This window comes from Cynocephalus volans, chromosome 12, assembly GCF_027409185.1.
Source record: "Cynocephalus volans isolate mCynVol1 chromosome 12, mCynVol1.pri, whole genome shotgun sequence".
NCBI lineage: Eukaryota > Metazoa > Chordata > Mammalia > Dermoptera > Cynocephalidae > Cynocephalus > Cynocephalus volans.
Window position 1 is genome coordinate 76458051 of NC_084471.1, and position 27330 is coordinate 76485380.

The following is a 27330-nucleotide window of genomic DNA, read 5'->3' on the forward strand; positions in this document are numbered from 1 at the left end:
CTCCGGGCCCGCCTCCGGGGTCTGGGTCTAACGAGAGCCGGGAAAAGGTACTGTTGCTACAGCCATCTCGTCTCGGCACCGGACTCCTCCCAGGACCTGTGATGCCAAGTCTGCTGCGAAGGCCGAGGAAGAGTCGGGGCTGAACCCCTGCGGAGCCGAGGTCTCGCGCTCTTCTGGTCTACCCGGCCCGTCCCACCTGAAGGTAAACGCCTCCTTAGCTGCGGCCTTTTCCCCTGCCCTCATCCCCTCCCGCCCTGGCACCCGAAACGATTTGCTGCTCTCTCCTGCCACCCTTTTTATTCGTGGACCTTAATCTTTGCCTGCCCTCGCAGTTCTCACCAAAAAATCTAACATAAATACTTTCAAATGAGAAACTTTTGAAAAGCGACCTATCGACGTTGAGTTCCTGAAGTTTTCTAAATAATTCCCCCAAACCACGGTGCATCAAGCAGTTTTCCCATTACTTCGCGAATTGGCATGCCTTAGAATCAGTAGTTTGCCATTTGTGATAATCCGTACTCCCATCTCAAATACATACCACACCCGCTTTTTAAGTCTAAAATTTGAACTTGGTTGAGTTCGATATAATTTTCATGGGTAATTGATTTGCTGACCTTGTAAAATAAGATGTGAAGTTAATTATGGATTATACCTGTAGACTTAATATATATACAGGTCAGTATCCCTTCAAGGCACTAAACCTATTTATATAATAAAATGTATCATTTCATAATTTGGCAATAATTTACAAAATTAGTGATTCAGAAGAACTTCACAGTTGTCAAAATGTGAAGAAGGGCTGTCCGATTAGCTCACCTGGGAGAGTGTGGTGCTGGTAACACCAAGATCACGGGTTCAGATCCCCCTTCACCCCGCCAAAAAACGAAACAAAAAACTAAAGTTTAGATTTCCTCTCAACAGCACTCTAGAGAAATACAGGACAACCAAAAAAAGGTACCCAACCATAGTATTAGCAAAAATCAGTGGTTAAGATTCTTTCTAAACCCCCAGGATCTTTTACATATTCCAAAGCACATTCTTGCTCTTAGCCTGAGGAGAGGTTAAGAGTAGCCTCAAAATTTTTTCTTGATGTATTTAAACGCCCCTCCCCATACACACAGTCCAGCACTGAAAGGATTAGTGTAAAGAATCTACTGAAAGATGAAGGAACAAAAATACCTCTCTTAGTGATGGCTGAGGAAAAGGAATTCTTAATTCAACCAACTGTAGTCATTGTTCCTAACTTCCTAAAATGTAAGGAAGGTGTATAAATCTGACATAATTAAATCAATGATTGCAATATTGGTTTTACCTGGAATGAGGAATACCTGCTTTAGATTGCTTATGGGTTTGTTTATCTTCCTTTTTAGAAATGAGTGGTGGATTGGCTCCAAGTAAGAGCACAGTGTATGTATCCAACTTGCCCTTTTCCCTGACAAACAATGACTTATACCGGGTAAGTTTAAGGATTAGTACGTTTATCTACTGAATTCTCTTTCTGAGATACAGATGTAGCTTAAACAAAAGTTCTCCCTGAAAAAATTCTTAGTAAGTGCATTACAATGCACTTAAACCTTCAATACCAAAGATTTCTGTTGTAAATATGAGTAAATGAAAAAAATTAGAAACTTGTAATTTCCAAAGAGAATTTATAGTGCCTTTATGGAGAATAACAAGCTCTTTATAAACACAAAAGATACAATTAGCATAATGAAGTGGGAATAATTTGTGATAGGCTGATTTCTCCTGCTTGCTTAGTTGGCTTTTGAAACTGGTAGTAGGGTGGAGGTTTTGGAGGAAAGGACTGATGGAAGCAAACAGACCCTTTCCTAACCCTCAAGTTCTGAAAGTATATTTTAATATACAAACATGACAGAAGTTTAACAATTTAATACATTTTGTTTTAAGTTCAGGATAAAGGTGATTGAGGTGAGGAAAACATCCTTTCCAACATTTTCTTTCACCTCCTTACCTTACAGAGAACAAAATTTCCTGCTGCTGTACCTGTCCTGCAGTTGGTTGGTTGAGAGGAACTGGAAGAATGACATCAATCTTTTCTTCCAAATGTGCCCTGTTCTCTTTGCTACTTGGGTAGATGTTAAGTAAAGAGATGCTGCATAGGTGATACACAGTACCTGATTAATTAAGATAGCTTGAGTTTCAAAGAACAGAGAGGAAAATTATCTTTAGTTTCCTTATATCACAGGAGAGACTTAGGGGCCAGCTGGTTAGTTCAGTCGGTTAGAGTGGTGCTGATAACATCAAGGTCCAGGCTTTGATCCCTGTATTGGCCAGCCACCAAAAAAGAAAACCAAAAAACAGAGCAATTTACTGTATTTATTGAATGCTTGTTATGTGCTGAGCACTTAACATATAGGTACTGAGACACATCAGTGAACAAAAAGATAAAAACCCCTTTTGGCTCTCACAGTATAGCAGGAGAGAAGAACAATATTAAATATAAAAAAGTCAAATTATGTGTTAGCTACTAAAGATGCTAAAATGTTAGGCACTAAGAAGAAAAAAGACAAGAAAGGAGGGGCTATTTGTTAGGTTTGGGGGTGGCCGGTTAGCTCAATTGTTTAAAGCATGATATAACACCAAGGTCAAGGGTTCAGATTCCTATACTGGTCAGCCACCAAAAATAAAACCAAAACAAACACTATGTTAAGTTTGGCATGGAGATGAAACTTAGGGTGGTCAGAAAATGTTCTTATTGAGAAGGTGACTTTTCAATCAAGAGCAAGTAAGAGGCAGCTGTGCAGATGTCTAGGGGACAAGCATTTCAAGAGAAAAGGGGGGGGGTAATCAGAGGTAAGCCCACTGGAGGGTGCGTTAAGACCCATATAGATCATGGTAAGGACTCTGGCTTTCACTTTGAGTGAAACGAGAAGCCATTAGAATGAATATATGTATATATGGTTTTTAAAATATATGTATGTTGTTTTTTTGTTTTTGGCGGAGTGATACTACAGGAATCCAAACCCATGACCTTGAGATTATACAGCTGTGCTCTAACCAGCTGAGCTAACCTGTCAGCCCTGGTTGCATATATTAACACCTTCTAAAAGACTTTTATAAGAAACATTATATAATAAATAGGAACTATTTATATAGTTGGTGGCTGAAACTGTAGAAATAAATGAGATTGCTGAGGGTGAAGATGTCGAAGTAAAAGGGAAGAATAGGCCAGCTACAAAGTACCACCAACATATTAACGGTGGACAGAGGAAGGACACTGGGAATGGATTTTTTTATTATAAACACTTTTTTGTTTCATGTTTTGTTTTATAAGCAGTATAAGGATCTGTCTTCTCAATGATTGCTTAATACAATAAGAGTAGAATAGGAATAGTGATATTTCACAACATTGATATTTGAAGCACAAGGTTTAGCTGGATCTGTGGTGGAGCTGATAGTTATCATGGATACACCACCTGAACACAGCAGTTGTCCAGTGTGCCTTAGATCTATGACACATGTGGAGTGTTTTTTTTCCTCTGTATCCAATCCATTGTCAGAAATTTAGGAACTGGGAAGATTAACAATAAAAATATTCTAATTACCAAAAAAAATTTCTTATATGACCTGCCTTATAGACTGAAGGCTAAAATTTTTTATAAACTATAATGAGGAATTTGGTCAGTGTGTACAACCTGAAAATTTAACTTTTTTTTATGATTTTAAATTAAATTATAAATTATTATATGGTCTTTTGTTTCAGATATTTTCCAAGTATGGCAAAGTTGTAAAGTAAGTATTCACATTAAATTTTGAAACTTCATTTAAAAGGTTTTCTGAATTTGCTTCATTATTTTTTTAATGGCAGTATATTTACTTTTTTATATATATAAAAGATACTTGATACAACAAAGAAAATAAAAATACTATTGTTAACATTGTTATGTATATTTCAGTTGTTTTTCTATGTATGTAAACATTTAGACAATCTTTTTAAAAAGACTTGTTTACATGCAATTTTGTTTTCTTTCACTTAACATTATATCATGAATGTCTTTCCATGTACTATCAAGATACAGCCTCATATTTAATGGTTTCATGGTATTCCTTTTTATCTCATAATTTATTTAAACAATCTTTATAATTTCTTACCATATTACTAAGAACTAAAACTAATTCTGTTGTCCAATGTAAGATGTATATTAAAGGCTCTGATAAAACAAATATTTTGGTTACTAGAAAGGTGTTCTCTAGTATACTGTCAATGGATTACCATTTATCAAATAAATAGTGTAAAAACAAATATTTCAATGCATACGACTTGCAAAATGCTTATGAGGCTGACAAATAAATAGAAAACATATTCTCTGCCTTCTTAGAAGCTTAGATATCATTGGAAAGACTAGAAATATATAAAAAGATAATAAATGATAATAGCATTTGAGGCTGAGAGTTAAGAAAGGATAAATAGAACTTGAGGTTCTCATTTAATTCACTATTTTAAAGCAGTCAAGCAACTGTTTTGTGGGGCAAAGAAGTAAAAGCAAGATACTATCAATCTAGCCATCTTATAACCAGTGTATGTTCTGTTCTAAATTTAAAATCCCAAGAATATAGAATATATTTATCTTGACTAGTTATTTTTCTTCCAGCTTTCCATAAATGGATGTTAAACAGTTGAAGTTTGTTTGCATCTTGAGAATATTAATTTCTTTTAAACTTACTTGGCTGTTAAAATCATTGTCAAAAATGCTTCTGGGTAAATTTTTGGGTCTTAAGAATTTTTGAGGGAGGCTGTTTCGCTCAGTTGTTAAAGCATGGTGTCATAACACCAGCTTCAAGGGTTCAGAGCACCATACTGGCCAATCACAAAAAAAAAAAGTTTTTTTTTTGAGGCTGGCCAGTTTGCTCAGTTGGTTAGAGTCTAGTGCTGATAACACCAAGGTCCAGGGTTCAATCCCTGTACCGGCGAGCTGCCAAAAATAAAGAATTTTGAACAGTCATCATCATCAATTAAAACTCTAGTAATGGGCTGGCTGGTTAGCTCAGTTGGCTAGAGCGCAGCCTTATAACACCGAGATCACAGGTTCAGATCCCCGTACCAGAGAACTCTAGTAATGGTGATTCGTAACACTTAAATCAACACATATATATGCTAGGCACTTTTCTAATCTCTTTATGTATACTATCTCATTTAATTCTCACAACTGCCCTTTGAGGTAGGTATTATTATCCTGATATCATAAATGACAAAACTGAAGCACACAGTAAACCTGAGGTCATATTACTAGTTGGTGGTGGAGGCAAGATTTGAATCCAGCACTGATTCCAGAGCCCCCTTAACTGTACCATCTACCTTTTCTTTCTCTCTGCTAGAATCTCTAAATCTTCATATAAATATATAATTATGAACCATGAAACTGCTATGAAGCTAAAAATAGAGTTATAAGCACATATAGACAGGGAAGACCTGATCTAATCTAGAGAGTCAGGGAAGGCTTACCTAGTTTAGTATCCTTTGAGTTGAAACCTAAGGGATGAATAAGAGTTAAATAGGCAAAAAGAACGGGAGGAACATTTCAGGTAGAGGGAATAGCTTGTACCAGGCCCCTGTGGCAAGAGAAAATAAAGTGAGATCAAGGAATAGAAGGAAGGCCAATGTGACTGAAGATGAATGAGGAAGAGTGAAAAAGCACAAGATGGGTCCAAAGATGGAAGCAGTTTCCTAATCTTACTTGTTGGCCATGTACTTACTGCCATTAGCAGTTTCCTAATCTTTCTTGGTTTTCATCCTAAGAATACCAGAAATTTCCTAAGAACATTGAAGAATTTTAAATGAGAGATGATGTGATATGAATTTTGAAAATCTTGTTCTGGCTTCAATGTAGAGACTGGGTTGGAGGGGAACATGCACACAATGCAGGAAGACCAGTCTGAGAGTATGTGAGATAGTACAGATCTTTCCATGAAGTTTTGAAGTACCCTCATAATTGTAGCCCAGGGTAGAAATTTAGACTAAGATGGTGCAGATGAACAGGTAAAGAGGCTAGTCAGATGTGAGCGATCATTAGGAAGTAAAATGGGTAATACTTAACGATATGCTTACTTTGTGTATAAGGATTGGGTGAGTGAGAAGGGGGTGTTGTACACCCAGAGTAGTGTCTGGTTCCTATTATGTGCTTACTTGAGTATATCATGTGCCTTACATCAGGAAATGGTGCTACTCTGTACCTCTTTTCCCATGCGAGACATGTGAGTCATCAAAGATTCGTCCTTTTAAATCCTTGATGTAATTTTTTTTCTGTTACCATAGAAGGTATCTCTAGCGAAGTATTGTAATTGATCTATAGGTCTGTCTCTACCACTGGATTGTAAGCTTTTTCCTGAGGGTAAAAACCTCATCCTGCTGCCTTTATACTATCAGTGCCTAGTGCCTGCGTCTGAATCTAATGGAGTAACTGAATAACCAAATAAACACATAGATGCAGTCTTTGGAGAAACTTTTCCTGCTTGTATCTATTTTTGTTTCAACATATTGAGCTAAGCACATACAGGTTACAGAGACACCCTTAAAGAAGTTTATATTAAAATAGGTGAGATAAGGCTTTGTTTATATATAAACAGATAATTTCAGTAGAATCTAGCAGAAAGGAGAAATCTTTTCCAATTGAAGAGATGAAGGAACTGACCCATGATATGAACCCTGAAGAATGAGTAAAATTTTAATGGGGGAAAATCAAGAGGTGAAAGAAGATAGAAGAATGCAAAAAGAGGCACCAGTTTGGGGAAGTAGAGGCCATGCTACCTAAATATTGAGTGGTTTATTATTGCTAGACCTCATAGTGAGTGGAAAGGAGTAGTGAAAGATGAGGGAAGTGGGAGCCAAATCATAAAGGATATCAATTACTGGATGAAGAATAGGCAAGCTAAAGAACTAGAGATTTTCGAGCAAAGGAAAGATGTGATTTTATTTATTCCTTAAATAGAAGACTCTACCTCTGGTATAGAAAAGAATTAAGATCAAGGAACTATTAAGAATAGACTGTTCAAACAGTAACACCACCATGGACAAGAAAAAAGCAGAGGGAATAGATCAGAGAGATCATGATCTGAGGATGACATAGAAAGCTTATGACCTTAACTGACATTCACAGACTTTAAAAATTCCCCAAATTTAAAGCAACTATCTTACTTGATATTTCTTTCAAAATTGGTTAAGTCTGGCCAGTTAGCTTAGTTGATTAGAGCACAGCCTTATAACAACAAGGTCATGGGCTTGGATTCCCATACTGGGCAGTTGCAAAAAAAAAAAAAAATTAACCAAAATTGGTTAAACTTGATATCCCATGACTTTGAAGAGAGCTGATTTTTCAAATGTTTTAATTTCACTAACTTTGTAAATGTTTTATTATAAAATCCTTTTTTTAAACTTGAGTTTTCTACATATTTATTAATACCTGTCTTATTTATTGCTGCCTCATTTTTAACTGGCTATTTGTTTATGCTTTAAGGGTTACTATAATGAAAGATAAAGATACCAGAAAGAGTAAAGGGGTCGCATTTATTTTATTTTTGGATAAAGAGTCTGCACAAAACTGCACCAGAGCAATAAACAACAAACAGGTAAGCCATTCATTCACCTCAAGGTTTTTAACCCAAAAACCTTTGTGTTCATCCAGGCCAGAAATGTGGAGGATACAGTAGATGGTCAAGTCAGATGGGTATCAGTAGATTCTGAGGGTATCTAACTTATGGAAAACAAAAGAGGTCAAAGCTGTACTGGGTTCCTAAATGTTGATAGAATCTAAGAAAATAAGAATGCTGCAGAATAGAATTTATCACACCTAAGTGGGCAATTGCTAAAATAATCCAAAAAATAATATGGAATTGAAGATTTGAGAAAATGGAATCAAGTAATTAGTTTTAGGTTTCAGTGAAATACAACCTTCTGCATTTACATTTTTCTCTGGTTTAGTTATTTGGTAGAGTGATAAAAGCAAGCATTGCTATTGACAATGGAAGAGCAGCTGAGTTCATCCGAAGGCGAAACTACTTTGATAAATCTAAGTGTTATGAATGTGGGGTGAGTAAACCTAAAACTTGAATGGAATTTTCCATAGTAAACTTTAAGGTATTTTTCACATCAGTCTTGTGTTCACCAAAACTTCTGGCTGGCCAAAACCAGGTTATAAAAGTTGTTTTACTTACAGACTCTAGACTCATCTAAGTAAATTTAATTAAAATGTAGTATGTAAAGATAACCTGTATTGGATAATAGAGAGTGGTATTTTCTTTGGTTTTTAAATCTTTGAAAATTTTTAGTTTAAAAAGTGTTGGACTAATTACTTATGTCATTGTCTTGAAAGGTTTTAGTAACTGATAAATTATTGTTAATAAGATTCTGCCTATTTCTGTAACATTTTGCTAGTGTTTAATTATCACAGTTCAGTACAAACGTTATCATATGACCCATCCTCAGTGAGATACTGTGTTTTGAAATTTTTTATTTTATTTTTTTCTGTTAGCACTGCTAATGGTTTGTGACTGAACTAACCCCACATTTTCTTACCACATTTCTCCTCATGATCTGTCATTATCTATTTAAAGTTTTAGTGATTAGGACAGATATACAGCCAGAGAACAATTTTACACAAGGCCCATAATGGTACCAAGAGGTATTCATTCTGGGTCTCATAGCTGTCAGTTTCTAAAATCACTGTATAAAATACTTAGGAAACAGAGTCCAGAGGTATTAATGGGGAGCTGGAAAGAGAATTACTGAGACATTGTCCTGGCTACAAAATCACATGAAGATATAAGGAAATGGCTTGAGGTCTTTTCCTCCACTGCTCCTCTCCCCCGCAACCCCCAATCTCCAGAAAAAGATGTATAAATAGATGGATGGATGGATGAATAGAAAGAGGGAGCAAGCAATGGCCTGGACACATACTAATTCTGTCAGTTCCTGCGATTCTAAAACCTCTTAAGTAAATGTTTTACAAACTGTTCCAAAGGCTTGAGTTTCGAATTTTTAAAAAAAAAAAAGAGTAAGGGGTAGGTATAGTCAGATTAGAATATATTGGGCCGAGCCCGTGGCGCACTCGGGAGAGTGCGGCGCTGGGAGCGCGGCAAAACGCTCCCGCCGCGGGTTCGGATCCTATATGGGAATGGCCGGTGCACTCACTGCCTGAGTGCCGGTCACGAAAAAGACAAAAAAAAAAAAAAAAAAAAAGAATATATTCTTATATTCACAGTAAATATAAAATTATGAGAAATCTGGAATGAATGTAATTTTCCCCCAAGAAAATCCATTTACATTTTTTGGCCTGGTTTTTCCCAAAGTTATTTCCCTGTTAATCCCTTTTTTCTATACAGGATATGTTAGCATTTTTTGGTGTACCATTATTCCTAAACACAGTTTGAGAAATGATTCTCTTAAGTAAATTCTCTCAGCAGTTCATTAACAATAAGTAACACCTCTTGGGTTCAGCCATGTCCCAGGTATACAAAGTACACAGTCTGTTTGAGGATTTGTTAAATATACTTGAAAAGCAAGATTGTTTTTCTTTTCTATTATTCTAATCTTGGCTCAGTTTCCCCACACCCTACTGTAACCTAATACTGTAAACTAATACTTCTTAAATGTATTTTGGTGAGCTAATGTACGGATTATAGTTCAGAGTTCTTATGTTTTACAGCTCAGGGTTCTAGCTCATTATGAGTAATGGTCTAGTCCAGCACTGTCAAATACGTAAATAGTGCAGGCTGAATACATAACTTTAAATGTTCTAGTAGCCACATTAAAAAAAATAAAAATAAAAATTAATAATATCTTTTATTTAACCTAATATATATCCAAAATATTGTCATTTGAATATGTAATTAATATTTTTTAAGTTATTACAATATTTTACATTCTTTTTTTCGTATTCTTGAAAAATCCAATGTATGTTTTACCTTTACAGTGCATATCAGTTCAGATGATTTCTCAGTAGCCACATGTGACTAGTGGCTACTATAATTGAACAGTTTAAGTGTAGTCTAGGTGTGAAAGGAGCAAAATAAAAGTAATTAATAGGAAAAGTGAAGAAGACAAAATCTTCCATTTGTTTTTAAAACAGAGTATTAAGCAACCTCTTGATTAACAGGAATAGTTTTATCCCCATTTTATCAAAAAATTTAAGATTCTTATACTTAGGGTAGATGATCTATTTCAATTTTGAATTGTTTTATATCTTCAATCTTGAAATTGAAAATGTTTGAGAGAAGAATACCTCTTTTACTATTAGTGAAACTGCCAAAATACTACATAATTATTAAAGTACTTTATTGGGAGTTATAATATCACAGACTTTTCCTTCTAAATATTAAAGTAATGGATTTTTATCATTAATTTCTTCTGAATATTTTCAGCATGGGAACATTCTTTTTTTAAATCCTAAAAGCTTTTAGTCTTAGGGTAGCAGGCAAGTTCCTGTTAAAAACAACAAATAATGTATTATTTTTCCTTTTTTGTAATGTGAAAAGGAAAGTGGGCACTTAAGTTATGCCTGTCCTAAAAATATGCTTGGAGAACGTGAACCTCCAAAGAAGAAAGAAAAAAAGAAAAAAAAGAAAATCCCTGAACCAGAGGAAGAAATGTGTGTATAATACATTATTCTGTTGCGTTTCTCTTTTTACTCTTGGTTGATTGCATTCTGATTTTTTTTTCTTTAATAATTTAGTGAGGAAGTAGAAGAAAGTGAAGATGAAGGGGAAGATCCTGCTCTTGACAGCCTCAGTCAGGCCATAGCATTCCAGGTAGTAAATTGTTCGTTTAAAAGGCATCATGCCATAGCTGCCTCGGGCTAATAGTTTTATATTCCTTGCTTACTTTATTGATCATCTCCTCATGGCAACCTCTGTTTTGCTCCTTCACCTCCTAAATTTTAGGAGATAGTGTGTTTCTCTGAGGTCTTTAGAGCAGTATGAATGAAAAGAGCCTATTGGTTCTTTCTAGATTTTAAGGTCCCACAACACTTTTAATATCTTAATTTGTTTTCATTATAGAATTGAGCAGATTAAAGTAAGTTTAGCCCAACAGAAAAGATTTCTCTAGAAATTGCCTAGGATAATTTTTAGTAACATTGTAAGATTGGGACAGAACAGATCTTGGGCAGGGCAGGTGTTGATTATCTTATTGTCTGCATAGTGTGAGAGAGTGGGAAGTGGTGGCATTTGCAGTGTGTTTTTGCCATGTTTTGAATTAATGCACCATAATAATACTAAACAGGTTCTTGGTTTTGTTTTGTTTGTTCTCTGAATCACATTACAGCAAGCCAAAATTGAAGAAGAGCAAAAAAAATGGAAACCCAGTTCAGGGGGTGCCTCAACATCAGATGATTCCAGACGCCCAAGGATAAAGAAAAGCACATATTTCAGTGATGAGGAGGAACTTAGTGATTAAAATTATATTTATTATGTCAATATCACTAAAATAAAAAAATCTTGGAGTGTAAAGTTAGTTGGGGAATAAAGATAATTTCTAGGATTTGAGCATAAAAACACTTGATACCAAACAAATAGTTTCTTTACTATAAAATAGTTCATAGGAAATTTAACAATAATTTTAAAGTATCATGTTTCTATCTTGCTTATAGCATAGTACTAAAAATCAGGATTTGATAGTAACAATCTTGATAAGAGCTAATTTTTATAAAAGTAAGAAAACAATACTATCATAGTAATGCTATTGTCATCCCAAGAAAAAAGATAGATATTAAAATGATTTATTTCAGGGTTGGCCAGTTATCTCAGTTGATTAGAGCATGGTGTTGATAACACCAAGGTTAAGAGTTCAATCCCTGTACTAGCCAACCACCAAAAAAAAATAAGAGTTATTTCAGAAGTTCATTATAAAAGCTTTATTCATGTCTGATGGGTTTACATGAGGACTTTGGGAATAAATTTAATCTTTAGAACAAAAACTTCATAAAGACTGAAAAGTTGAATGATTTATTGTAATAATAATGTTAATAAACTTTCCAGGGGAATTTTGTCTTTAAATACAGATGTTTTGTCATCTTACTTTTTCTAGCTTTTTCCCAGTCTGAATAAGTCATAAATATCCATAAAATATAAAGTAGCTTTAAAGGGCTTATAACCAAACAGTTATTTGTCTGCCCTGCCTGTAGCAACAAATTCCATTCCCCAGATGTAGCTACTTATAACTTTGCTGTTTTTTTCTTATGCACATACATATTGCTAAATAAAATATATATTTATTTCTATCACTTAATTCATAAAGGAATAAAGAAGGATTCTTCAGTCTCATACTGTCCCCTACCTTCCTACATCTTCCCAGTGGCTATGTTACAATTTTTGTTTAAGCCCATATTTACTGTCTTTTTTTATGCCCATGTAAATACTTTTCATTTCTGAGCCAAGGAGTGTGCTATGATTACATTTTTCCCAGAATTACTGATTGTCTCATTTTTTCTTGTATTTATTACATTTCTTTGTATTTATGACTAAATCTTCCCATACTTTCTGCAGGTGGTTATATGGAAGTGGGATTACAGAGCATTTAATTTTCTATTTTGTATATTTCTATGCAGTTTGGATGCTTTGTAATAATACCCATTTATCACTTTTTAAATTATTAAAAGCAATAAAAATATTTCCACTTTGAAAGCTACAAAGACAATGAAACTGTTAACCAACCTGCTAGCAAAGACTCTTCTAGCTCTCGACAAGGAAACCAGACAGAATGATTGAGTATAGTACTCCACTTTCTGTTCATTCATTAATTAGTCAAATACCACAAAAATTGAAGGCAACAAAAAAAGTTGGGAAAAGATTTGCTAGAAAAATATATAAAATTTGAGGGCTGACTGGTTAGCACAGTTGGTTAGAGACACACACACACACACACACACACACACTTTTTACGAATACCTAAAAACACAAACTAATAAAAAATGAGCTAGTGACATAAATAAAATATATAGAAAATAAATAGTAAAAATATCTTTATCATTAGTTATTAAAGAAATCTATTACAACCAGTGAAATATTATGTTTTTATCTAATTAGGAAAAAAAATATTGTTGATGAGAGTGACATAAGAGTACTTTTGGTACTGTAAATTGGTTCATTTCTGAAGGCTAATTTAACAATAAGTGTCAAATATTAAGTATATTCTGTTCTTTGAAACAAATAACATTTTATCTTAGGGTTCTAATCAGAAATACAAGTATTTATGTATGAAGATATATATTATTGTTTAAAATTCAAAACACATGAGGCTGGCGGTTAAGAGATAGAAAATAGAGATTACCAGGGGCTGGAAGGAGGTGGGAAGGAGGAGTTGTTATTTAATGGGGTACAGAATTTGTTTAGGATGATGAAAAGTTCTGGAAGTGATGGTGGTTACAAAACATTGTGAATGCACTTAACACCATTGAATCTCCTACTTAAAATGGCAAATTTTATGTATATAAAAATTTTATGTATACAAATTTTATGTATATAAAAATGTGCAAACATAACTAGTTGAAAATTTTGTGTAAAGAGCAGGCCACTAACATGCCAATCCTGCTGAACTATGACATTTTCAGACTTCTTCACCTGCCTGTTAACGAGAGTATTATCAGATAGGTTCTGCAGCTCAGGCAGGGTATTTAGGGATCCTTCCTGTAAAGGGACATACAGCACTGAATATTTGGGGTCCTAAAGAAAATGTCATTTCAGTATAAAGCCCCCAAATTGATAAGCACAAGGTGGTGGTGGTGATATATGCTCTGATCAACTTTTTAGTGCTTCATATGCAAATGTGAAGTCAGATAAGCAGCAACAAACATTTGAGAAAAGGCTTCAATACAACAGAGACCCAAAATGCACCTACAAAAGAAAAGGGAGCTTAGAGGAGCTGAAGAATTCTAGCGTTAAAAATCTATCCTTCCCCTGGGGTTTCAGAAAATGGATTGGACCTGTAATAAACTTGGTAGTTTCTAAAATGAAAGCATTTGTCAAGCAAAGAATGCCCCTCATTCTGGATATAAGTAATGTTTTGTTTTCTTCTGCAATCATATATTTACTCGTTTGCTTTTTTGAGTAATAGATACCTTATTCTGAAACTGCCAATTATAACTTTAAAATATTGTGAAATTCATTACAACCACATATAATAGGACATATTTATAAGTTTTACATGTTAATTTGTTTTTGTTTTATGTGCTGTAAATATGTGTATATGTCTTCTATACAACAGTGTTCATGAATATTTAAGAATTAAAATAATTGAATACTAAACCTTGGTTACCACATTTACAGAAGTACTTGAAAGTTTTACATAGAAATGCCACAAATCAGTAATTTAGATTCAGTGATTTATAGAGGACTGAAAGCCTGATTTTAAAAGAGGGGAGGAAAGTTCATTGGATCACAGAACTGAGATCACTTAGCTTCAGAAATTGATGAAGTTAAAAATGTAATTAGAAATCTATTTTTCTTTGTCTCTTACCACTGCTTTCCTCTGTACTACCTTCATTTCCCTACAAGCTTTCTTCAAGTGGTGGCAGATACGACCACCAGGATCTCTAAAGCTAGAAATCCCAAAAAGAGAACCCCTCTTTCCCAATAATTCCAGTAAAAGTCCTAAGAAAAGCCCTGATTGGCCAGGTCTGTGTCACAATTGCCATTCCTGGAGATAAGGGGTAGAGTCAGTCCCACCCAACCTACATAGACTGAGAATGGTCCTATGTAATGCATCTTCAGTTTGAAATCAATGTGGAAGTTACCCTGTCAAAAGGGTAGGCTTAAAACCCTCCTTTCCTCATTGCCAAAGGGAAAATACTGAAACAGCTGAGCAGGAAGCACATTGAAAATACAGATTCAGCACCAAAAAAATTGAAATAATTTCCTTGAAAATAAGTAATTTTCACAGACTTTGCAGAACATATGGAAAGAAGGTTAAAACCTCCTTCGAAAGTAGTTTGATAAGGCACTTTTACTTAAAGTAACGATGTAAGCTGTCGCAGTCAGAGACCGAGGCCTAAATCCACAGAATTGACTTAGCCATTGTGAGGGATTTTGTTTTTTGTTTTTAATTGCTTTTATAAGATCTAAATTTTAAGAATCCGTACATACTGATATAGATAGAAAAAACCACTTAATAATTTTGGTGAAGATCTGGCACCTAGAAGTTGGCAGACTGGAAACATAATAGCTTTTAGTAAAAGCAGATTTCTTTCCCAGAGTGTTGCGTTTTTCATCAGCTCATCTTTGCAGATGCATTTCTTTATGTGAAACATAACCTTTTCTTAAAGAGATAGAGTTTGTTTACAATCTTATGAGTATGCTTAAGACAAGTTAATACAAAACAGACTTTTAGCAAATTATCTGAAAATCAATATGTATTACATATTTAGCACTGGTCTAAACACATTACCAATATAAACTAATCCCTTTTAAGTAGGTATTATTTTCATCATTATATAGATAACAGGTCTGAGGCACAAAAAGGCAAAGTAATTCACCGAAAGTGACACAGCCAGTAAGCACAAGGATTCAAATCCAGGCAAACTGGCTCTAGAATCAATACTAAACCACTATGCTATGATGCTTCTCTCAGTAGGTAAATTACTATAAACTGTATCAATGCCTTATCAACTAGGAGAATATGGATTAAATTCCATTTTACCTAAATAAGAATAACAATTTGTTTTAGAAATGTCTTTATGATTTTTCTAAGGTGGAAATATTCTTTAGAAGAGCCTTAAAATTGAAAAGATGAAATGTATTATGCCTAAATGCCTTGTTTAAAATTTTTAAATTAATCTCCATTTGGAAGTTTAATGAGATCTCTAACTTACCTGTCCAAAACTGAACTCCTAATCTTCCAAACCAGATATACCCACAGTCTTTCCCTTCTCTGTTAATGTTAACTCCATCCTTTAGCTCAGGTTGAAAAATCTTGGAGCTATACATGATTTTTCTCTTTCACTTATCCAAGTCATAAGCTGTCAGCTCTACTTTTAAAATATATTCAGATACATAGAGCTCATCTGCTGATATCACCTTGGCCCAGGACACCGTCATCTCTAGAATTACTGCAGTTGCCTCCTAACTGCTCCCCATAGAGCAGCCAGTGTGATCCTTGTAATACTAAGCCAGATGTAACCCTGCTTTGGCTTTTTATCTTGCTCAGAGTAAAAACTGAAGATCTTACAATGACCTACATGGGTATATAAGGTTCAAAAAGAATGGCGTTATCTCTCTCATCTCATCGCCCACAATTCACCTCCTAGGTCAGTTTACTGTAGCCAGCCTGGCCTCCTTACTGTCTCTCAAACTCACCAGGCAGGCACCCCCCTCAGAACCTTTGCAGTAGCTGCTCCATCAGCTTGACCATTCTTCCTCCTGATTTCTTTAGGACATGTTCCCTCCTTTCTAACAAGATTTTGCTTAAATGTCACCTCGTGAGTTTTAAATTGCATCACACACAAAAAGCATTTTACTTTTCTCCATGTCGTTTATCTTTTAATACCCTATATCATTCACTTATCTGTCTCCCCCTAGAATATAAACTCATGAAGGCATGGGTTTATTTTGTTTATTGCTGAATCCCCACAGCCTAGGACAGAGCCTGGTATATTTATCAAGTAGGAAGGCAATAAACACTTAATTACATGAATAAATATTACTAGTAGATGAATCATAACTAATATAACTTAAGAACACAAACTCTGGAACCGAATTGCTTTGGTTTAACATCTGGTTGCAATACTTACTAGTTCTGTGACTTTCAAATTGCATATCAGAACTGAACCTAGTTTTTTATATGTAAAATGGGAGGAATGATTATTACCCAACTCAGAATTACTGTAAGAATTAAATTATATAATCCATGTAGCAAGCTGCATGTGCCTGGCACATAGTACGTTCTCAATAAACATTAGCTAGTTTAGAAGTAGTATGATAAGTCAGATCATTCTGGATAAAGGTGTATATAGATCTTTGTAGCAAATGAAAATTCTTTAATCATAAACAAAATTTATAAATAGATAGATGTATCTTGTTTTGGGATAGGATCGTAGAAGTTATTTATTCCAACCGTTACTGCTTTGTATAATATATCTTATTAACACTTCTAGCCTTCTGGTTTGCTCTTTGTAGCAGATCAGATTGATTTCCTGCCTATATCCATTTACCCACTTTCTCATTTAGGTCTCAGTACCTGAGTTATTGACAGTATTGAAGTATCATTTTATGGATCTGTTTTACTAGAAAGTGCCTGAGAAGTATCCTTTCCAACACTTACACAAACTTCACACAGTCATGAGCTTCAGGGTGAAGTGACCCAATCCCTGGATTTAGAAGATAGATCCCAATTGGGCTGAGTCAACCGTAAAAATCCCATTACTCTTGCCAGTGATTGGTTAAGAATGGACGTGTGGTACAGTTCTGGCCAACACTAAGTGAAGTAAGTCTGTTGGGGCTTCTAGGGAAAATTTCCTTGCTGTTTAGAACACTGATGTTTCTTCTTTTTCTGAGTTCTGTTTCTCTGGATGTGATGTCTGGAACTGTTGAAACCATATTACGACCTTGGAGGGCACCAGCCATTAAATATTTAACTCACTAAATATCTCTGCCTTCCAAGCATATAATAGGATTGCAATTCTTGGCCCACTCGTGTGTGGGTGGGGAAAGTAACCAGTACTGGCCAATGAGTTGTGAGCAGAAATGTGTGTTATCCTGAACCAGAGCATTTAATTCTTAGTGCAAGACATTCTAGAGTTCTCTTTTTTTCTAGCATAGTGATCACCTGTGTTCAAGATGGTAGCAGCCTTATCACCCTGGGTCCTTAAGTAACTACAGTAAAAAGAGCCCCACAGTGGCCCTACATATATCTATTTTTAACATAGTATTTGAAAAATACCAACTAAATAAACTAACATCTTGCTGTTAAACTCTGGGCTTTGAAGTCAAACAGAAATATCTCTCAGTCCTGGATCCAACCTTCTCTGAGCCTGTGTCTCCATTTAAAAAAGTGAATAATAATACATACCCTTCTAAATTGATAAGAGAGATAAATAATATAAGGCACTTGAATCTAACACATAATTAACACTCTATACACTATAGAAATTATTAAAATATTAAAATCTTTTTATTTTACCTTGTACCAGGATATTTATCTATTGCAACAAGAATAACTTCATAGCTTTAAGCTTTATAATGAATACTAAAATGAAGGGCTGGACTGTTACCTCAATTGGTTAGAGCATGGTTCGATAATACCAGGATTCAATTCCAGCTATCAGAAAAATAAATAAATAAATAAAATTTCTCTGTTGTGTGAGGAAAGCAGCAGTTCAAGCTTATTCAAACCTATAAAAAATTTGATCAAAATTATTTTTGTTTTATGGCCTTTAAAAATTAGGGGTGGAGTCTTTTTTTTCTTTTTTATGGAATTTTTGTTTGTTTTTGATGGCTGGCCAGTAAGAGGATGGGGTGGAGTTTTGATTTCAGAAATTCTATTATTTTTTTTAAATGTTTCTATGGAAAGACAAATAGGATTGTCCATTGAATGCTCCTGTACATAACTGTAGTCGCTAACTAGTAATGTTCCTAGGCACTTAAAAAATCAAGCAGAAAATGGCAGTAAGTGAATTGCCTTCAACTTAAGACTGCACAGGATCCTCAAAGATGAAACCACATTGAAGATAAGATCACAACCTAAAAATTACAAAACATGCAAGGAAACAATCTACATGTGCAAGAGTCAGTGGACAAAATGAACAGTGGGATTAGATTTCCAAAAACACAGATAAAAATATCAGATATATTCTACAGGGATGATTAAAATGATTAAAGACAGACAAAAACGGAAATATAATAAAATACCAAGACAATTAGAAAAGAAAAACTAGATCAAAAAAAGAATAAGTACAACTAATAGAAATAAAAATAATATAGTCATTAAAATATTTGTAAAAATAAATGGGCTCTGGAGGAAGCTAGCCGTTATGTAAGAAGATCACCATGCTGAAAAGGCCACATGTAGATGAGAGCTCAGCTTTAGTCAACAGTCAGCATCAACTGGCAGCCATATGAGTGAACCATCTTGGACATCCTGCTTAGATGAACCTTTAGAAAATTGCAGCCCAAGCTGACATCTGACCACAATCACATGAGATAACCAAACCAAGAACTTATTTGAGCCCTTCTAAGGTTTTGACTCACAAAATCATGAGAAAAATGAAACTGTTTTTACAAAGGATGTGGAGAAATTGAAATCTTCATACACTGCTAGTGGAAATGTAAAATGGGGCAGCTGCATTGGAAAATAGTCTGGCAGTTCTTCAAATGCTTAAACATAGAGTCATTATATGACTCAGCAATTCCACTCTTAGTTGTGTACCCGAAAGAAATGAAAACATATGTCCACAAAGAAACTTGTACCTGAATGCTTATAGCAGTAATTCATCATTGCCAAAGGTAGAAACAAATCAAATGTCAATCAGTGAACAAATGGATAAACAAAATGTGGTATATCATACAATGGAATATTATTTATCCATAGAAAGGAATGAAGTAATGATACATGCTACAACATAAATAGACCTTGAAAGTATTAGGCTAAGAAAAAGAAGCCAGTCACAAGAGACCATATACTATATGATTCTATTCATATGAAAGTCCAGAATAGGGAAATCTATAAGAGAGAAAGTGGAGAAGCAGTTATTTAGAGCTGGGGATGGGAGGGCTGATGAGAGGATATGCGGGATGATAGCTAACAGCTATGGGGGTTTTTTTTGATGATGATTGCACATAATTGTGAATATACTAAAAACCATTGAATCATACACTTAAATGGGTGAATTGTATGCTATGTGAATTATATCTTAATAAACCTGTTAAGAAACATTAAAGGAAGTTCTTCAGGCTGAAAGAAAATGACACCAAATGGTATCTCAAATCCATACAAAGAACACTGGTAAAGGTAATTATGTAGGTAATAATAAAAGATAGTATAAATATATTTTTCTCTTTTCATCTCAACTGATTGAAGAACAAATGCATAGTGCAATAATTATGAAACTGCATTATTGGGCTTATAACATATTAATATGTAATGTATATGACAATAAAAGAAGGGTAGAGAGAATGGAACTATGTTGGGGGAAGGAAATGATATACATGGTAACTCAAATCCACAGGAAGAAATACAGTACTAGAAAAGATGAATTTCCAATAAAAAAAAATAAAATACTCTTTTTCTCCTTTCTTCTCTTAACTTCTTTAAAATACATACCATTGTATAAAGCAATAATGTTAACACTGTACTGTTGCATTTATTATAGAGAGAGAGATGTAATATGAATGACAATAATAGCACAAATATTACAGCAAAGTTTCTATATTTTACTGGAGTTAAGTAAGCATTAATCTGAAGTTAATTGTGATAAATTAAGATATTATAATTCCTAAATCCAACATTAAGAATATAGTTTTTTTGATTTTCCTTTTTTTTTTTTTGCAGCTGGCCAGTACAGGGATTTGAACCCTTGACCTTGCTGTGAGCACCATGCTCTTCCAAGTAAGCTAACTGGCCAACCCAGAATAATTTTTTTTAAAAAAAGGAATTAAAATGGTATATTGGAAAATATCTATTTAATACAAAAGAAGGCAGTAAAGTTAGAACAGGAACAAAAAACACATGAGACATGAGTAATACAGAAAACAAATATGGAAAATAGCAGCTGTAAATCCAGCTATACCAATAATATTAAATATGAATGGATTAAACACTAATCAAATTTCACAGATTGTCAGGCTGGTTGAAAAACAAGATCCAATTCTACATTATCTACAAAAGACAAACTTTAAATTCAAAGACACAAGTAGATTAAAAGTAAAAGGAGGGCTGACCAGTTAGCTCAGTTGGTTAGAGCACGATGTTGCTAAAACCAAGGTCAAAGGTTCAGATCCCTGTATGGCCAGCTACTAAAAAAATAGTAAAAGGATGGAAAAGATATGCCATGCAAACAATAACTAAAGGAGAGGTGGAGTGACTATACTAATATCAGACAAAATAGACTTTAGGACAAAAAATATCAGTAGAGACAGAGAGACATTGTATAATGATAAAACATCAGTTTATCCAGAAGATAAAACCATAGTAAGCATGCACATACCTAACTACAGAGCCCAAGATACATAAAGCAAAAGCTAATAGAATTAAATAAATAGGCAATTCAACAATAAAGTTGGATTCTTCATAACCCACTCTCAAAAATAAATAACTAGACAAAAAATCAGCAGAGATATAGGAGATTTGAACAATACTATCAACCAACTTGGCCTAACTGGTATCAGTAGAGTGCTCCTTACAAAATTAGCATAATACATATTCTTTTCAAGCACACATACATCATTCTCCCAGATAAACAAGATGTTAGGCCATAAAACAAGTCTCAATAAATTTAAAAAGATAGAAATCAGGCAAATTATGTTCTCCAGCCACAACAGCATTGAATTAGAAATCAACAACAGGAGGAAACTTGAGAAATTCACAAATATTTGTAAGTAAACCATATACTATATAACTTATGGGTCAAAGAAAAAAGCAAGGAAATTATAAAATATTTTGACCTGCATGATATTAAAAACAATATCAAAATTTATGGCATTTATTGCATGTTCATGGATTGGAATATTCAATATTATTAAAAATGACAGTGCTTTCTCAGTTTATATATAAATTCAATGTAATCCCTATCGAAATTCCTGCAGGCTTGTTATTTCAAAATTGGCAAGGTAATTCTAAACTGTATATGGAAAAACAAAGAACCCAACATAGCCAGAAACAGTCTTGAAAATGAAGATCAAAGTTAGAGGACTACCTGATTTCAAAACTTAAGCTAAAGCTACAGTAATTAAGAGAGTTTGGTACTGGCATAAGTACACACATTTAGAAAAATGAGACAGAATTTTGAGTCTAGAAAGAAATTACTTATTGTCAATTGATTTTTGACAAAGGTCCCATGGCAATCCAATGGGGAAAAGATAGTCTTTTTGTACAAATGTTGCTGGCACAATTATATATCTACATACAAAAAGATTAATTTAGACCTGTATCTCATACTATATGAGTCACAGAGGCTTAGTGAACAACTTGGTTCTCTGCTGAAACCCCAGAAGGACCATGCTTTATGAGTAAAGACCAAGTCCCTGGAAAAGGATGTCCCAGGACAAAACCTAAATAGATCCACACTAAACAAACCCGTAGCCAAGACTCTAGAAGATCATGATGATTCCCCAATAATGTAACTGTCTGCTAGAACAAAACTTAGCACTCTTCAGAGTAATGTATTGGATTCAGAATATCCTCAATTTATCATCCACAATATCAGCATATAATGAACAATTTTTAGATGTGAAGAAACACATTAAATTGCCCACACCACTCTATTATTGGATAAGGTGAGCAAATTGATCATGCTAGTCACCGGCTCTTTGGCTTCTTTCTCACCAAAATCAAGCCAGTATTAATTTCTGGATATTCAGGGTGAAGAGTGGAACAGAACACTCAAGAATAAACTCCTTAAATAAGTTGTTTGAATAAAAATTACTATTCAGATTTCATAAAGCCTTGTATTGTTTGGCTCTGGATACACTTACCAAAATGGATTCTGAGGGAATTTTTACTGACTGCAACGAACAAATAGGAAACCACATAATTAAATACTTGTAGAAAGCCCTTGTAAAGTAATGGCAGTGTTCTCAAGAAACTGTCAGAAGTATTGCTGTTGACTATTAATACTGCCTTGATTTCTGGAAACCCAAAAAGATCCTAAATTAACATTAAACTATTAGGAAAGATCATAGAATTTTCTTTCTTTTTTTTTTTTAAAGATGACAGGTAAGGGGATCTTAACCCTTGACTAGGTGCTGTCAGCACCATGCTCACCCAGTGAGCCAACCAGCCATCCCTATATGGGATCCGAACCCGCGGCCTTGGTGTTATCAGCACCGCACTTTCCTGAGTGAGCCACAGGCCAGCCCCAGATCATAGAATTTTCTTATGGTAAAATGTAGATAGGCTTTCTATTTTAGATCATGCCTAGGTTCTTGTCAGGCCTTAAAAACTAACGCCACCTTAAGTGACATTACAAGCGGCGCCATTATGGGCCCACAAGGGCGTATTAACGTGGCAGCCTAAGATGGCGCCCGGAGGAAGTAGGGTGGGAGTGTCTGCGGGAACCTTGCCTTAGCCCTTATTGGCCAAATACGGTGCTTCCACACTCGTGAACACTGCGTGATTGCAATAGCTAGACATTGAGACTGGATGCATGCCCTTGACCTTTAAGCTGATAGGATTATGTTAAAACCTCCCCTCCCCATCTGCCTATAAAAGCAAGTGCTTGTGTGATAATAAACAGAACTGCTCGACAGAACCCCCACCACATCTGAGTGTCCTTTAACCGGGCTGGTTGGGGACGGTAGCTGTGCTCACCTCTCTTCACGGCTCTCTTCCCCCGTCTCCTTCCAAAGGGGACTGGAGGGAAAGAGGAATCTGGGCCATTCGCTCACCCACCAAAAGGAACGAGGCTAGGGCTGTTCAGATCAGCTGGCGGCGAACCCAACAGGTTCTAGGTGGGAGTGGAGAAACCATTATGAATATTATATCAATGGAGCTGTATATTATTCAGAAAACTCATTCTACTTCGTTTGAACTCACTAATTTGCCATTATATGAATAAAACTTTTTCTACACGATCAGTGTACTAGAAACTAAAGTGCCTCCCTCCCACCACCACCCCTGGCCACCATCTCTTCAGTTACTTTACCCACATTTGACATGATATGATTACCTCCTCAAATAGAATCAATTAGTTAAATAAACTAAAGTAGCTTTATCAGCTTGGTTCATAACCCAACCTCCAAGAAAGGAATGGAAAAATACTATGCTAAATGCTGCTCATAAGGCCAAATAATTCAAGGTACATAGAAGGGTGGTCAGGGTATATACAAGGGTACTTGAAAAATTTCATGGAAAAATATAATTGAAAGATAATATGAATCTTACCATGAACTTTTTGAAGTACCCTTGTTAGGAGAAGCATGATCACAGTTCTGTATTCAGGTTGGAGCTGGGGAAAATCTGCAAAGTTCCCACAAGGAGAAAAGATACAATCAAAAGCCAAATATTAACTTTATAGGCAGAAGGTGGGGTTTGGGATTCAAGCCAAGTGCAAGAAAACAGTTCATACTCAGACAGGAAACTTCACTGGATCCAAAATAGAGGGATGAGGTCACACGGTAGTATAAGCCTGGACTATATCTGCCAACAGCTCTATCTCTCAGTGGTTTAATGGATTGAACAAATTAGTACCAATAAGTGTGAACTACTCCTTAGATCAAAACACGTTTCAGGAGATTGCAACTGATGTGTGTTTGCATATTTTTAAAAGTGACAAGGATCTGTTTTTAAAATTTTACTTCTAATTCTTTTTATCTCTAATAATACTGAAAGTAAGAATTCAAAGTTTTCTCCTAAATTAGGACTTTCTCGATGTGAAAACTATTTACCAGGTGACTACAAGATGACTCAGAAACATACACACACACACATTTCCATATGATCCAGGGCCTCCTATCGGCAGAGCCAAACAGAGAACCAGCAGGCAAAGAAATGTGGTTTGCAGAGTCCCAGAACCAGCATTATGGTTAGCTCAATTGGTTAGAGTGCAGTATTATAACACCAAGGTCAAGAGTTCGGATTCCCATACCAGCCAGCCACAAAAAAAGAAAAGAACCAGTATCACAAAGGGGATTCCAAGCTGTGAGACAGTAGCTTAATAACCAGCACACTTTCTAATCCTTACACTTGTTGCTATGGACTGAATGTCTGTCTTACCCTATTCCCCCTACCCCAAATTCATATGCTTTATTCCTCCCCAAATTCATATGGTGAAGCCCTAATCCCCAATGTGATGGTATTTGGAGGTGGGACCTTTGGGAGGTGATTCGTTTTAGATGAGGTCATGATGATGGAACCCCCATGATGGAGATAGTACTCTTTCAAGAAGGTGAAGGGACAAGAGCTCTTTCTCTCTACCATGTGAGGATACAGCAAGAAGGCAGCTGGTTGTGAACCAGGAGGAAGGCCCTGACCGTGTTGGTGCCCTGATCTCAGACTTCCGGCCCCCAGAACTGTGAGGAATAAATGTTTGTTGTTTAAGCCATCCAGTCTATGTATTCTGTTATAGCAGCCTGAAATGACTATGACACCTTTTCTTTCTTTTTCTTGCTTTCCTGCCCGAGCTAGAGCCTCCAGAACACTAAATACAAATGTGATAGCTAACATCCTTGTCTTATTCCTGACAGCAAGAAGAAAGCTTACAACATATCACCATTAGTATGATGTGTACTGTCCATTTTTGGCAGATTCAGAAAATTCCCTTGTATTCCTAGTTTTCTTTTTTTTTTTTTTTTTTTTGTCGTTTTTTCGTGACCGGCACTCAGCCAGTGAGTGCACCGGTCAGTCCTATATAGGATCCGAACCCGCGGCGGGAGCGTCGCCGCGCTGCCAGCGCAGCACTCTACCAAGTGCGCCACGGGCTCGGCCCGTATTCCTAGTTTTCTAAGAAAAGTTGAGGTTTGTCTATTAATGGATATTGAATAGCATCACTTGTTATTTTTCTGCATCTATTGAAAGGATCCTATAATTTTTCCTTTATTCTGATGTGTGAATTACACTGTATTCCTTGAATAAATTCCACTTGGTCATGATATATGGTATGGACTAAATGTTTGTGTCCCCCCAAATTTGTGTGTAGAAGCCCTAACCCCCAATGCAGCTGTATTCGGATATAGGGTCTCTATGAAAGTAATTAAGTTTAAATGAGGCCATAGGGTGAGAGTGATCCCATAGGATTAGCGTACCTATAAGAGACACCAGAGAGCTTGCTCTCTCCCTGCACACACACACACACACACACACACTCTCACTCACTCACAGAGAAAAAGCCATGTGACAATAAAGCCTACATCTGCAAACCAGGAAGAGAGCCCTCACCGGAAACCAAACCCTGCTGGAACCTTTATCTTGAACTCTTCAGCCTCCAGAACTGTGAGAAAATAAATTTCTGCTGTTTAAGCCATGCAGTCTCTGATATTTTGTTAAGGTAGCCTGAACAGACTAATACAATATGTCATCTTGTTTATGTGTTGTTGGATTTGGTTTGAGAATGCTTTGTTTACAATTTCTTCCTCTATATTCTGAGAAGTTTTTATTTCTCATATTCTTGTTATTTTCATTTCTTATTATATCCTTGTTGAATTTTTATATGAGGGTTATGTTGGCCTCATATCCTCTTGCAAAGTTATTTTTTTAACAACTGGCTGGTACAGGGATCGAACCCTGGACCTTGGTGTTTTCAGCACCACACTCTACCAAGTGAGCTAACTGGCCAGCCCCATGTTAAATTGGCATTCTTTCTTTCTTGAATGTTGTGTGAAAATGAAGCCATCATGGCTTGAAGCTTTTTTTGTGGCGATTAATTACAGACTCAATTTGTTTAATGGCTATAAGACTATTTTGAGTCTAGTTTTCTTGTACTAGATAAGTTTTTTTTCTGGGAATTTAACCATTTTTTCTAAAATTTCAAAATTTTTGGTATAAAGTTGTTCATAATAGTCTGTTAGTAAATTTTCAAATAACTTAGAACAAATGGTTATTTGCGCTTTCTCTCCTTTTCTGTCTACCTTTCTCACCAGAAGTTTATCAATTTAATTTTAGCTATGTTGATCTTTTCAACTGTGAGTTTGTTTTTATTTTATTTATTTCTACTCTTGCCTTCGTTATTTCCTACTTTGACCTTTTGGGGGTTATTTTGTTGTACTTTTTCTAACTTCCTGAAATGAATATTCAACCTTTCCTGTTTCCCAATATATATATTTTGGCTTGTAAATTAACCTTAAGCACAGTTTAGTTGCATCACACAAGTTTTAAGAAGCTGTAGTTTTATTATCATTCAGTTCAAAATATTATCTAATTTTGGTTGTGACTTCTTCTTTGATCCATGAGTTATTTGACAATGTATTTCTAAATTTCCAAATGTCTGAATATTTTCTATATCTTCTATAATAAATTTCTAGCTTAGGTTGATTTTGAACAGAAAACATACTGTAAATGATTAAAATCTTTTGAAATATGTTTAGACTCTATTGCACAACAAATGGTCAATTTTTATAAATATTCTTTTTTTTTTTTTTTTTTTTTAAAGATGACCGGTAACGGGATCTTAACCCTTGACTTGGTGTTGTCAGCACCACGCTCTCCCAAGTGAGCATTGTGCCAGCCCTTAAATGTTCTGT

At 35.2% G+C, this 27330-nt stretch overlaps 1 protein-coding gene across 3 annotated transcripts; it reads left to right on the forward strand.

The window, feature by feature from the left end:
* On the forward strand, positions 1–27330 carry ZCRB1 (zinc finger CCHC-type and RNA binding motif containing 1). 3 transcript variants are annotated; one of them, XM_063115501.1, is made up of 9 exons: positions 1–202; positions 1371–1456; positions 3725–3753; positions 7473–7584; positions 7937–8044; positions 10489–10601; positions 10686–10761; positions 20489–20545; positions 27240–27330. In XM_063115501.1, the coding sequence occupies exons 2-8, from the start codon at positions 1373–1375 to the stop codon at positions 20507–20509; spliced, it is 543 nt and encodes a 180-aa protein (XP_062971571.1). In that variant the 5' UTR covers positions 1–202; positions 1371–1372; the 3' UTR covers positions 20510–20545; positions 27240–27330. The 3 variants fall into 3 exon arrangements, with proteins under 3 accessions (XP_062971571.1, XP_062971570.1, XP_062971572.1); XM_063115500.1 differs by lacking the exons at positions 20489–20545; positions 27240–27330 and adding an exon at positions 11276–14130; XM_063115502.1 differs by lacking the exons at positions 1371–1456; positions 20489–20545; positions 27240–27330 and adding an exon at positions 11276–14130.

Excerpts from the sequence above, each read along its gene's own strand:
- ZCRB1 (XM_063115500.1), top strand. The coding sequence starts at position 1,373 with ATGAGTGGTGGATTGGCTCCAAGTAAGAGCACAGTGTATGTATCCAAC. Across the intron at positions 3,754-7,472 it reads AAGTATGGCAAAGTTGTAAA|GGTTACTATAATGAAAGATA; the intron begins GTAAGTATTCAC and ends TTATGCTTTAAG. Across the intron at positions 8,045-10,488 it reads CTAAGTGTTATGAATGTGGG|GAAAGTGGGCACTTAAGTTA; the intron begins GTGAGTAAACCT and ends TAATGTGAAAAG.